This window comes from Carettochelys insculpta, chromosome 6 (assembly GCF_033958435.1).
Source record: "Carettochelys insculpta isolate YL-2023 chromosome 6, ASM3395843v1, whole genome shotgun sequence".
Lineage (NCBI taxonomy): Eukaryota > Metazoa > Chordata > Testudines > Carettochelyidae > Carettochelys > Carettochelys insculpta.
The window spans coordinates 73,476,687-73,489,641 of NC_134142.1; the positions used below are offsets into that span (position 1 = coordinate 73,476,687).

The 12,955-nt window shown below is 42.7% G+C and overlaps 1 protein-coding gene across 10 annotated transcripts in view; it reads left to right on the plus strand.

Annotated features, from left to right (window-relative positions):
• The window catches only part of PPFIBP2 (PPFIA binding protein 2), a 260,115-nt gene that overhangs the window by 147,617 nt on the left and 99,543 nt on the right, over positions 1-12,955 (plus strand). For all 10 annotated transcript variants that reach the window (XM_074997329.1, XM_074997330.1, XM_074997322.1 and 7 more), the window contains one exon: positions 6,515-6,646. In XM_074997329.1, coding sequence (XP_074853430.1) covers positions 6,515-6,646 — 132 coding nt within the window. The remainder of the gene's footprint in view (positions 1-6,514; positions 6,647-12,955) is intronic.

A 12,955-nucleotide genomic window follows, 5' to 3' on the forward strand; every position in this document is an offset into this window, starting at 1 on the left:
TTGCGCTGGACTTTGGCTCTTTAAAGATCCTCCTAACATCTCTGCAGCCCAAATTATCCTTCTGCATCTCATATGTCATCTTTTTACTTAAAAACCAACAACACAAATTTGTATTTTCTTTTCTTACAACTGCGTATTTATTCAAGCTGGTTTCAAATTGCATTTAGACCACTAAAATACTCTGTAATTTCTCTGTAACAAAATAGGTTCTATTCTGTTGCTGAACTGTTCATTGGAAGCATCTGCTAAAAGGCGAAAAAGTAATTGCTTCCAGATGTTACCCATTTCAAGCAGGGACACTTACTTTAAACTGGACTTTCTATCATACCAAATTTTACAGAATTCCTACATCTGGGACAAAGTCTCACCAGGTGTAAAGTAGTCACTTATCACATAGGCTGGGTCTACACTTGCCCCCAGCTTTGAAGGGGGCATGGTAATCAGGGCCACGGGAGATTACTAATGAAGTGCTGCAGTGACTGTACAGCACTTCTTTAGGTTAATTTTCCCCTGTGACAGAATCACACAGAATCACAGAATCCTGGGGATGGAAGGGACCTCAGGAGGTCATCAAGTCCAGGCCCCTGCTTCAAGCAGGATCAACCCCCACTAAGTCATCCCAGCCAGGACTTAAAAACCTCAAGGGGTGGAGAATCCACCACCTCTCTAGGCAACGCATTCCAGTGCTTCACCACCCTCCTGGTGAAGTAGTTTTTCCTAATATCTAACCTACACCTCTCCCTCTTCAACTTCAGACCACTACTCCTTGTTCTGCCGTCTGACGCCAATGAGAACAGTTTTTCACCCTCCTCTTTAGAGCTCCCCTTCGTAAGTTGAAGGCTGCTATTAAATCACCCCTAAGTCTTCCCTTCTGTAAACTAAACAAGGCCAAATCCCTCAGCCTCTCCTCACAGGTCTTGTGCTCCAGCCCCTTAATCATTTTTTTTGCCCTCCACTTTGAAGGGGGCACGGTAATCAGGGCCACGGGAGAACATCAAACTTCAAAGTGTAGCATATGGTTTTAGAAAATTAGCTATGATGATCCAGAGATGTCTTTCTTGGGTGGTCGCTTCTTATTTAGATCCCATCATTTTGTATGTATTGTCAGGATTATATTTTCCAACGTGCGTTACTTTACCCATTGATTTTTGGCACTCGTGTTGAGAGATCACTTTGTAATTCTTTGCAGTCAGCTTTGAACTTCATTATCTTGAGTTGTTTTTTATCATTTGCAAGTGTTGGCACCTCACTGGTTACTTGCTTTTCCTGACCATGTATTACATGTTGAGCAACACTAGTCCCAGTTCAGATCCTTGTGAGAGCCTGCTATTTCTTTAACTCCATTGTTTAAAATTAACTTTTATTTCTACCCTTTGTTTTTAATCTTTTAATTAGTTAGCGATCCAGAAGGGTCTTATCCCATGACTGTTGGTTTTCTGAAAGTTCAGCTACACTGTATGACCTGGAACACACTTGTCTATATGCTTGCTGACACCAGGCATGATTTCTCTTTACAAAATATTTGTTGACTCTTCCCCAAGATATCGTGTTGATTCATGTGTCTGATTATTCTCTTCTTTGAAACTACAGTATAGCAATCAGTTTACCTGGTGGTGAAGTTAAGCTTGACTAATTTTTTGGCTTTGACTACCATGGAAATTGAAAGATGTGAGGAGATAAATCTTGAGAGATGGATTTTTTTCAAAATATGACATGAGACTGTTATGAGAATCACTCAGCTCACTTGCCCAAGCAAGTTTCTAAGTTTCTAGTTTAGTATGTAGTTCAGTTTAGACATTGTCTTCTGTTCTGAATTGCAGTTAGATCACATCACTTTCCATTCAATATTATTCACTTTGTAGCATGCATATTCTTCTTCCAAAATTAACAGTTGCTACACAGTGCAAAGAAAACTTTCAACTGTTTCGTGTAATAAGGCTGAAGTTGCCTGTTTCTGCTCACTCAGCAACAGAAATGGATTTCTCAGGCCTTTCAGTGGAGTCCGTGTTGTGGAATGTATATTTTTGCTGAATAATTCATTATAATAATTTGTAAATTTAAATCATCGTATTGTAATATTAAAATCAATCTCAGTCTGTGTGACTGTTCTGGCTTTCAGCCACACTGCCACAGAAAACTGAATGAAAAATTTTCTGTGATACGCATTTTCTGTTGTGTCATCTGAAGATATGTGTAGGATTATGTGCTTCTGCTTATTCAGCCTCCACATGCTCTCCCAGCTTGACATCTTGGGCCTGAAATAACTCAGACAAAAACATTTGCCTGGAAAAAAATGTTTGCTGGTAGCTTATGTGGAAGAACATTTAGGAAAAAGAGCTGCAAAATTCATTAACGTCCTTGGAAGGATGCACGCAGTTCAGGGAAAGGAGGAACTGGGGTAGAAAATGTTGCTTCTATCTCATGTTTACAGTCAAGTTGTTTGAATTTTCTGCAATAACAAAACAATTTTTTCAACTATTTTCTTTTGCAATCTAGTGAACTTGAAGATGTTTTCACTCTAATATTTTATAATCTGTCCAGTTCCATTCATAACAAATAGTTACTTTTTCCAACAGTAATATATGCTTATTTAAAACTTGTCTGCAGTGCCATTTTTTAAAAAACTATAAATAGTGAATACATAAGAAGGGCCATATTGAGTAAGACTACTGGTCCATCTAGCCCACTATCCTGTTTTCTCACAGCAGCCAGTGCAAGATGCTGTAGACAGATGATGGAATGAACAGTCCAGGGTGATTATCAAGTGTTCTATTCCCCATCGCCCAACCCCATCTCATGACAGCTGAAAGTTTAGGGTCATAGTGGTGTCACATTCCTGACCATCTTGGGTAATAGCCATTGATATGCCCATTCTCCATGAACTTACCTGAGTGCTTTTGCTCTTCCCCACGTGCCACGGCAACAGGTTCCACAGCTTGACCCTACATTGTGGAAAGGAATGTTCATTTTAAACTTGCTGCCTGTTAATTTAATCAGATGACTCTTATTTCATATATTATGGGAATGGATTAATAACGTTCCCCGTCACCTTTTCTCATTCCATTCATGTTTTGTAAACCTTTCACCTGTTTTGTAGACACTTCTTCCCTTGGTTGTCTATTCAAAACAAAACAGTCCTAGTCTTTTTATCTCACCTTGGCTACGTCTACACGTGAAGCCAACATCGAAATAGCTTATTTCGATGTAGCAACATCGAAATAGGCTATTTCGATGAATAACGTCTACACGTCCTCCAGGGCTGGCAACGTCGACATTCAACTTCGACGTTGCGCGGCACCACATCGAAATAGGCGCTGCGAGGGTACGTCTACACGCCAAAGTAGCACACATCGAAATAAGGGTGCCAGGCACAGCTGCAGACAAGGTCACAGGGCGGACTCAACAGCAAGCCGCTCCCTTAAAGGGCCCCTCCCAGACACAGTTGCACTAAACAACACAAGATCCACAGAGCCGACAACTGGTTGCAGACCCTGTGCATGCAGCATGGATCCCCAGCTGCGGCAGCAGCAGCCAGAAGCCCTGGGCTAAGGGCTGCTGCACACGATGACCATCGAGCCCCGCAGGGGCTGGAGAGAGAGCGTCTCTCAACCCCTCAGCTGATGGCCGCCATGGCGGACCCCGCTATTTCAATGTTGCGGGACGCGCAGCGACTACACGGTCCCTACTTCGACGTTCAACGTCGAAGTAGGGCGCTATTCCTATCCCCTCATGGGGTTAGCGGCTTCGACGTCTCGCCGCCTAACGTCGATGTTAACTTCGAAATAGCGCCCGATGCGTGTAGCCGTGACGGGTGCTATTTCGAAGTAGCGTGCACGTGTAGACACGGCTAATAGCTGTAACTTCCATTGTGTAACGTTCTGCAGTAGGTTCTCTTTTTGGCTGTATCTTCCTACAGAATTCCTTCTTGGTGACCTTCTGCATCCATCCTATTCTCAGGATCTTTCTATAACAACTTCTCTTGAACATCAATATTCTTTTATTTGAGTCTTTCATTATCACCCCCCTGTACTGCATCCATACAACATGCTGCTGAATACATGTTTTCAAGACACTCAGCTTTGTTCCGAAGCTATTCACACTTTGCTTTTCCAGATCTTATCCATCACCTTCAGAATCGCTCTTTCTTTCATTATTCCTTTCTAACAGTCTAGATCATACACCTTGTTGCTCCCTAGATATGTGAACTTCTGTATATTCTCTAGTTCAATCCCATCTACACTCATCTTCCTTATCTCTAAGTGCTATTGTTTTTATTTTATCAATGTTCATAATCAGTCTGTACTGTTACCCTTCCTTGTTTAGCACCTCTGCTGTTTTTGCTAGCTTCTCCTCATTTTCCTCAATGATAACTATATCATCCATGAACCTCAAGTTGTTAGTTCTTTTCCTGTGCACATGTAACACTGACAGACCCAGGTTGTCAGCAGCAGGGATAGAACCTACGACCATAGGGGCTAAAGCACTGCATTCTACCACATGAGCTAAAGGTCACGTGGCTCTCTGCTGAGCCTGTAGAGCAGAGACTTAACTCACCCCAGATGAGGTCTCAGTGCCTCTGAGTACTACACACAGATGTCCCTTCTATCTCTTCCTTGATCTTGTCCATTGCTCTCTCTAGATGTGTGATGAAGATACATATTTATATAGGGGTATTATTATCTGCTTATCCGTCACTTTCCCAATGGTTCCTAATATTCTGTTAGTTTTTTTGACTAGTGTTGCACTTTGAGCACGTTTTCAGAAAACTTGCTATGATGACTACTAGATATCTTAAATAGTAGCAGCTAATTTGGAACCCATCACTTTGTATGGGATTATGTTATGGATTATGTTTTTCAGGATGAATTACTTTGCACTTATCACATTGAATTTAATTCACTATTTTATTGCCCAGACATTCAGTTTTATGACATCTCTGTGTAACTTTTTGTGGTCTGCTTTGGATGTAACTATCTTGTGCAAGTAGTTTAGTACCTTCTGCAAACTTTTGGCACCTCCATGTCCATGCCATTTTCCAAAATATTTATAAATGTGCTGTACAGAACTTTGTCTAGTACAACTCCTCTGGGCACCCTCCAGTTTACCTCTCCCTAGCTATTAAAATTCACTATTTATTCCTCCTCTTGGTTCCCCATCTTTTAACCAGTTACCAATACCCGAGAGGATCTCCCCTTATTCCATGACTGCTTACTTTGTTTAGGAACCTTTGATGGAAGGAGCTTATCAAAGGCTTTCTGAAAGTCCAGGTAAATTATGTTGACTAGCTCACCCTTGTCCTCATGCTGGCTGACAGTCTCAGAGAATTTTAATATTTGTTGCTGCATGATTTTTTTTTACAAAAGTTGTGTTGACTCTTTTCCAACACACAGTATAAGAGAGCAGTCCTGTAGCACTTTAAAGACTAACAAAATAATTTGTTAGGCGATGAGCTTTCATGGGACAGATCCACAGAATTTTCCAGATCTGAAGAAGTGGGTGGTCTTGGGACAGACCCACTTCTTCAGATCTGGAAAATTCTGTCGGTCTGTCTCATGAAAGCTCATCACTTAATAAATTATCTTATTAGTCTTTAAAGTGCTACAGAACAGCTTTTTTGTTTTGTGAAGATACAGACTAACACGGCTACCTCTCTGTGACTATTCACCAACACACAGTATTTATTTATGTATGTGATAATTCTGTGGTTTGTTACAGTTTCAACCTATTTGTCTGGTACTGAAGTTAGGTTTATTAGCCTGTACTTCCCAGAATCATCTCTGCAGACTTTTTTTTTAAAAAATCATTGTTATGTTAGGCACCCTCTACTCACCTGGCACAGAAACTGATTTGAGTGATGGGTTGCATACCACAGTTTTTAGTACTGCAATTTCATATCTGAATTTCTTCAGAACTCTTGGGTCCTGGTGAACTATTACTGATTAATTACTGTTTAAATTTAACCCTTATAAGCAAAATCTAATTATTGTTTTTAGTCATTTAATTTTTAAAACATTATGCTTCTGAGTGAATGTGGCTCTAAAGTAAGATATAAAGTCATCTTGAATCTGTACTGAAAATGTAAATTCCTTGGGAAAGGGACTTTTCACGTACAAGTTAGTACAGGTTGAACCTCTGTAATCTGTAACTCTCTTCTGGCAACATCCTTAATCCAGCATGATTTTATTTTAGTTAGCTGGATGACGATTTACCACAAGTGTGGCGGCAAGTTTCCCATAGTCCCACAAAGTTTGTTTTCAACTGCAGTCCTGGCTCTCAGACTTCTGTACTGTTATTTAGCTGTAATTTACCCCTAAATGTCTTGCAAGAGCCAATAAGCACTGACAGTGTTGGGAATGCTGCTAGACAATACTGACCTCCTGTAGTCCAGCAAATTCTCCATGTCCCAAGGGCGCCAGACCAGAGAGATTCAGCCTGTAATACATTAGTTCATAGACAGTGGTTCATACAAATAATAATTGTTGGGTTTTGCGGGGGGGAACTGCTATTCTTTCAGGAGCTGTTAAGTCGAACATCACTAGAGACGCAGAAACTTGATCTAATAACAGAAGTTTCAGACCTGAAGATCAAGTTGGTTGGCATGGAAAAGGATCAGAGTGACTATGAAGAGAAGCACAACAAAGCTGAGGTGAGTCTCACTTAGTTCCTTGTTTTCCTTTCTGATGCCCAGTTTCATGTGTATACATTTTATTGTAGTTCTGAGAAACCCTTGAGCTGACACAAGTGTGCCTCAAACAGAATAGAGTTCTGCACTCGCCTGTGGGGGGAGGATTACAAGGACAGTATTCTGGGGCCAAGGTTTGCGCTTCAGTGCAGCAGAAAGATGTTTTGTGGTTGCTAAGATTACTTAGGAGAGATTTGAGATTTAGGTAGTGTGGAATATGTGTCCTCTGTAAGGCTTGCAACAAACTGGCATGTGCTGACCATACAAATGTAGATTGACCATGGGAGTTTTAATTTACTATTTACTTCTAGATTTGCAATTTGGGTTACTTTAGCTGCCCAAGACTTCTGAAATTTTGGTAATCTTAGGGAGGATAATTTCTGGCAATGGTTGATGGCCAAGTAGGTAACAGCCAACTCGTTTATACTCTATGACCTCCCCATGCTTTTTCACTCAAAACAATCGGTGTTTTAAGCATAGAATGCCAGGTAACACTATGGTCTAACCAGGCCTGCTTCACAAAGAAATGAGTAAGTCTCTCACTGAGAGGTCAATACTCCTAAGAATCCCACCCCTCCATCAGAATCCCATTTCCTTTGGATTGTGTCAGGGGTTTTCCACATGGGGGTCATGACTACCTTGCCCTATCCTAGGTGAAAGGGAAGCTTCTAGATTGGTGGGGATGGTTGAGAAATATTGATTAAACTGTGTGCCAAAGATGTCCATGGCTATTGGGTTGGGAGACCTGATGCCCTCCAACAAAGCCCAGTGTGAAGTTCTCGACTGCAAAGAGACCACCCCCCAAAGTTGTGATTCTGTTTTTTCAAAAGTAAGAACAGAGACTGTGACCACTGTGGCCCACCTAATTGCTTCAGAGAGCCAAACCTGTGCAAATCAATACTTGCTGCACAAAATAACCTATAGCATGAAGAAGTAACTGCATTGTTCAAATGAAATTGAAACCACACTAAACGTTTGGAACAGTCTAGATGCATAGAAGTATGGATGAAGAAGAAGCAGGAGGCGGAGAAGAATGAAGCTGCCTTCACCAGCCACTGCCTTTTCTGAGCAGTGCCATACCGCCTGCCTGCCAGTTACTATGCTCTAGACTGGGACTGAGTGAGGTGACATTCACAGAATCATAAAATCATAGAACAGTAGAGCTGGAAGAGACCTAAAAAAGCCATCGAGTCCAGCCCGCTGCTCTAAGCAGGACAAAATCCATCAAATCAGCCCAGCCAGGGCTTTGTTGAGGCGAGACTTAAACGCCTCCAGGGATGGAGACTCCACTACTTCCCTGGGTAGACCATTCCGATGCTTCACCACCCTCCTAGTGAAAAAGTGTTCCCTAATGTTCAACCTGGACTTTCCCAACTGCAACTTGAGACCATTGTTCCGTGTTCTGCCATCCGTGACCACTGTGAACAGCCTCTCTCTAGCCTCTTTGCAACCTCCCTTCAGTAAATTGAAGGCTGTTATCAAGTCACCCCACAGTCTTCTCTTCTGCAGACTAAACAGTCCCAGTTCCCTCAACCTTTCTTCATAAGTCATACGCTCCAGCCCCCCAGTTATTCTGGTCGCCCTCTGCTGGACCCTCTCCAGTGTATCCAAATCCTTCCTATAATTGGGGGCCCAGAACTGGACACAGTACTCCAGATGCAGCCTCACCAAAGCCGAATAAAGAGGAACAATCACTTCTTTGGATCTACTGGCAACTCTCTTCTTGATGCAACCTAATATGCCGTTAGCCTTCTTGGCTACAACGGCACACTGTTGACTCATGTCCAGCTTCTCATCCACTACAACTCCCAGGTCCTTTTCTGCAGAACTACTACTGAGCCAGTCGGACCCCAGCCTGTAACAATGCTTGGGATTCTTCCAGCCCACATGAAGGACTCTGCTCTTGTCCTTATTGAACCTCATCAGATTTCTTGCAGCCCAGTGTTCCATTTGTCTAAGTCAGTCTGGACCCTGTCCCTACCCTGCAGTGTATCTACCGCTCCCCCTAGCTTAGTGTCATCCGCAAACTTGCTGAGAGTGCAATCCAACCCCTCATCCAGGTCATTGATAAATATGTTGAACAGAACAGGACCCAGAACCGAACCTTGGGGCACTCCACTAGAAACCGACCGCCACCCCGACATCGAGCCGTTGATCACTACCCGCTGCGCCCGACCTTCTAGGCAGCTTTCTATCCATCTTACCATCCATTTATCCAATCCACATTCCTTTGACTTGCTGACAAGAATATTGTGGGAGACCGTATCAAAAGCTTTGGTAAAGTCAAGATAAATCACATCCATTGATTTTCCCCTATCCACAGAGCCAGTTATCTCATCGTAGACATGGGTTGATAGGAGTAGTGCTGGAGGCCCATCAGTGCTATTTCACTCTGGAGGCTTTCTCTAGCTACACCATTTTAAATTGCCTGCAGCTGATGTTGCATGTTAAAACTTGCCTCTTGCAACTGGGATTTTTTTAAATTTATTGAACACAGGACACTTCAACTAAACCATACTTATATTTTTTAATTCTGTGCATTTATATTTCAGATCTGCTGTTTCCCATCACCTAGATAGAATATATTAAATTATATTTCTGGCATTAAGGGGAAAATAAGGCAAATAAAAGAGATACTTCTGGGAGTGACTGTGGAGTTTTATCTCTCAAATGTATTTCACTTTGTCCTACACAACATGCAGCTGTGATTTGGTTTTGGTTTTATTAAGTAACAAAGAGTCCATTGAGTTTCTCTCAGCTGTCCTCAAATGTATTGATTTCACACTGAATGCTACTTGTCAGCGGCCCTTCAAAAGCATGTGCAAAATTGAAATTGCTATTTTTGTCCATGTGGCAGGAGGATCAAGAGGATATGCGTTTGTAAATGGAGAGGCTCCATGCCTAAGCTTTGCAACGTTAATATCCACATCACAGAATCATGCTCTTCTGTCACAAAGCAGGACTGTAAAGAGTTAGATGCTGGTTTCTTGAGTCCCACCTGAAGCGCTCTTGGTAGCTTTGTACTTTCTTCAGAATCTCTGGACCCATTGGAAATGATTTTTAAAACACAATGAGGTGATGTAAAGTGCTGCAATATCAAATGACCTGCCATACTGGAGACACTTGTGTTATGTGTATGTCGGCATCTTCTGTTAGGCATGAACAACTGTCATGGTTCCCTTACCCCCTTACCGTTTATTCCCCCCATTCTCCATGCCTGGCATTGTACATTTTAGTTGTATTAATAGGCCATGTGTATGGTGCAGCTTGGACAGCATCGCTTTCACACTGATTTGCATTGAAAGCAATACCCAGCCATGTTTCTAGAGCTCCCTGGTGCATGTGCTGTGCTGGCCCTTCTGGCCCATTGTGTGAAACAATGTTTTCTTGTTTAGGCAACAGTTTGGTGCCAGAGAGGGACACAGCCCTGTCACTCTCATAGGCATCCTTTTTGGAGGGATTGCACCTTGGCTCCTCCTGGCAGTGGAAGAGGGGAATCGGCTCCTGGCACTCTGCTTTTCCAGTTCTGCCCTCCCCACATCTGCATAAACTTGCTCTGATGTGTGTGTTTTGTAGTTTCATTTGCTGGTGTAATAAAGCAACAAGGTAATTTCCTGAAGTTACCATACAGCAAAAACTTCAACAAGAGGGTGTGTATAGAAAGAGAGAGAGCTTTGTGCCTTACCTCGGAGCTCTTCCTCACATGAGACCAGGTGGCAGAATTCAACCCAGACCTTTTAGACATGGGGAAAGGAATCTTAGACTGCTTCTTGTTTTTTTCACTAATTGTTTTCTGCACTGAGTTTACTTGGATTAAAAAAAAAGACTCAAATAGTAGCAACTAATTTCTGCTTTGCCACCATAGAACCATAGACTCCTAGGACTAGAAGGCACCACAGGTCATTGAATCCAGCCCCCTGCCCAAAGCAGGATCAACACTAACTAAATCATCCCAGCCAGGACTTTGTCAAACCAAGACTTAAAAACCTCTAGGGATGGAGGTTCCACCACCTCTCTCGGTAACGCATTCCAGTGCTTCACCACTTTCCTGGTGAAATAGTTTTCCTAATATCCAACCTAGACCTCTCCCGCTGAAACTTGAGGCCATTGCTCCTTGTTCTGCCATCTCTCACTACTGAGAACAGTCTCTCTCCATCCTCTTTACAGCCCCCACTTCAGGAAGTTGAAGGCTGCTATCAAATCGTGCCTCAGTCTTCTCTTCTGCAAACTAAATAAGCCCAAATCCCTCAGCCTCTCCTCATAGGTTGTGTGCTCTAGCCCCCTAATCAGTTTTGTTGCCCTTCTCTGGGCACTTTCCAATTCATCCATATCCTTTCTGTGCTGGAGGGCTCAGAACTGGACACAATATTGCAGATGTGGCTTCACCAGTGCTGGGTAGAGGGAAATAATAACTTCCCTAGATATGCGGGAAATGCTCCTCCTAATGCACCCCTTCTTGGCTACAGGGGCACACTGTTGACTCAGATCCAGCTTCTCATGCACTGTCATCCCCAGGTCCTTTTCTCCTGCACTGCTACTTAACCAGTCAGTCCCCAGCCTGTAACCATCCTGAAAATTTTTGGGAAGAAGGGGCCTCTGGAGTACACCTGCCCATGGTGCTCCCAAGCCAGCTGCTGTGGATGGGGGCTGCCGTAGTTCCCAGTGTGACACGAGTGGAAACACTCCACCCTGGCCAGAGCATCTCTTATCCATAGCAGGGGGCCACTCCAGATGGGCACAAGCAGCTTCCCCAGCTGTCCCCCCCACAACCTGTTTAAACCCCTTAAACCTAGCATTTAATCAATTAACTAATTAAATGGAATTTTACATCCCTAATGCAAACCCTGTATAAAGATTGTGAGTGAGTTAATCCTGGTGATTAGTTTTCCCTGTCTACCCTGCCTAAGATGATATCTGGAAGCAGCTAAGACTATAGTGGGAGACAGAACTGGGCCCAAGCTGGATGGGTGTCCGGCCTGTGAAGAAGATTATTAGAACCATACTTACGAGATCTTACATGTAAATAGTTTCTGTAATGTATTGAGCTTAGCTTGCGTTTGTTTATTTTGCTCAATTACATAACTTGTTCTGTCTGCTTAAATCCTCTCTTTTTATACTTAATAAAATCATTTTTGTTTTGCAGTAAGCCCAGTGTAACTAACTACTACCTGGGGAAGCATGGAGCCTCTGCATATCTTTCTTTATATTGAGAAAAAGGATACATTTCATGAGCTTACACCATATCGGTAGCTACACCGCATAAGACAGCTTTCTCTAGGGTTCAACTCCCAGAGGGGCTGTGTCCTCGATTACTGGGAAAAGGTCTCACACTATACTGTTTACAGTGTATGTGTCTGCAGCTTTAGGGGTGGGGTTCAGTCCCTGTGTCTCAGTTGAAACAGTCTTCAGAGCTGAGCTAACAACACAGAGTTATAGGGTGCGTACAGCACCAGGAGAAGCGCTCTGCACCTCAGGTGACAGTCCCAAGGGGATCCTGACCCATCACAACATGAATATGAAGAGAGAAATTCCAAATATTTATAATCTCTGAGGAGCCTTTGAAGATGATGAGCAGTTGAATTAAGGAGGGTGAATAGGATATCACATAGGCTATGTCCACACTACATTGCTCTTTTTCAAAAGAGCCCTGTAAACCTCATTTTTGTTCAGGAATAAGTGTTCTTTCAAAAAAGAGGGGGTTTTTTTGTTTTGTTTTGTTTTTTTAATGAACCCTGTCCACACTGTTTTTTTTTTTTTTGGAAAAAAAATCTCTTCCAAAAACGTGATCAGATAAGATTTTGCAAATGAAACACGAGATTTGTAATTCAGCTCTTCATTTGTATTTTCAATTTCCCTCATTTGCATTCCTCTTTTGAAAGAGGAACATAGTGTAGGCTTAGCCATAACTTTTGCGACATACTTCACAGAATCATAGAATCCTATCATCCAACCTAGACCTCTCCCACTGCAACTTGAGGCCGTGTCATCTACCACTGCTGAGAACAGCCTCTCTCCATCCTCTTTCGAGCCCCCCTTCAGGAAGTTGAAAGCTGCTTTTAAATCTCCTCATCTGCAAACTAAATAAGCCCAAATCCCTCAGCCTCTCCTCATAGGTCATATGCTTCAGCCCCCTAATCATTTTCGTTGCCCTCTGCTGGACCTTCACCAATGCATCCACATATTTCTATATGGGAGGTGGGGAGGGTGAGGGCCCAAGAACAGGATGCAATACTCCAGATGTGGCCTCAGCAGTGCTGAATAGAGGGGAATAAT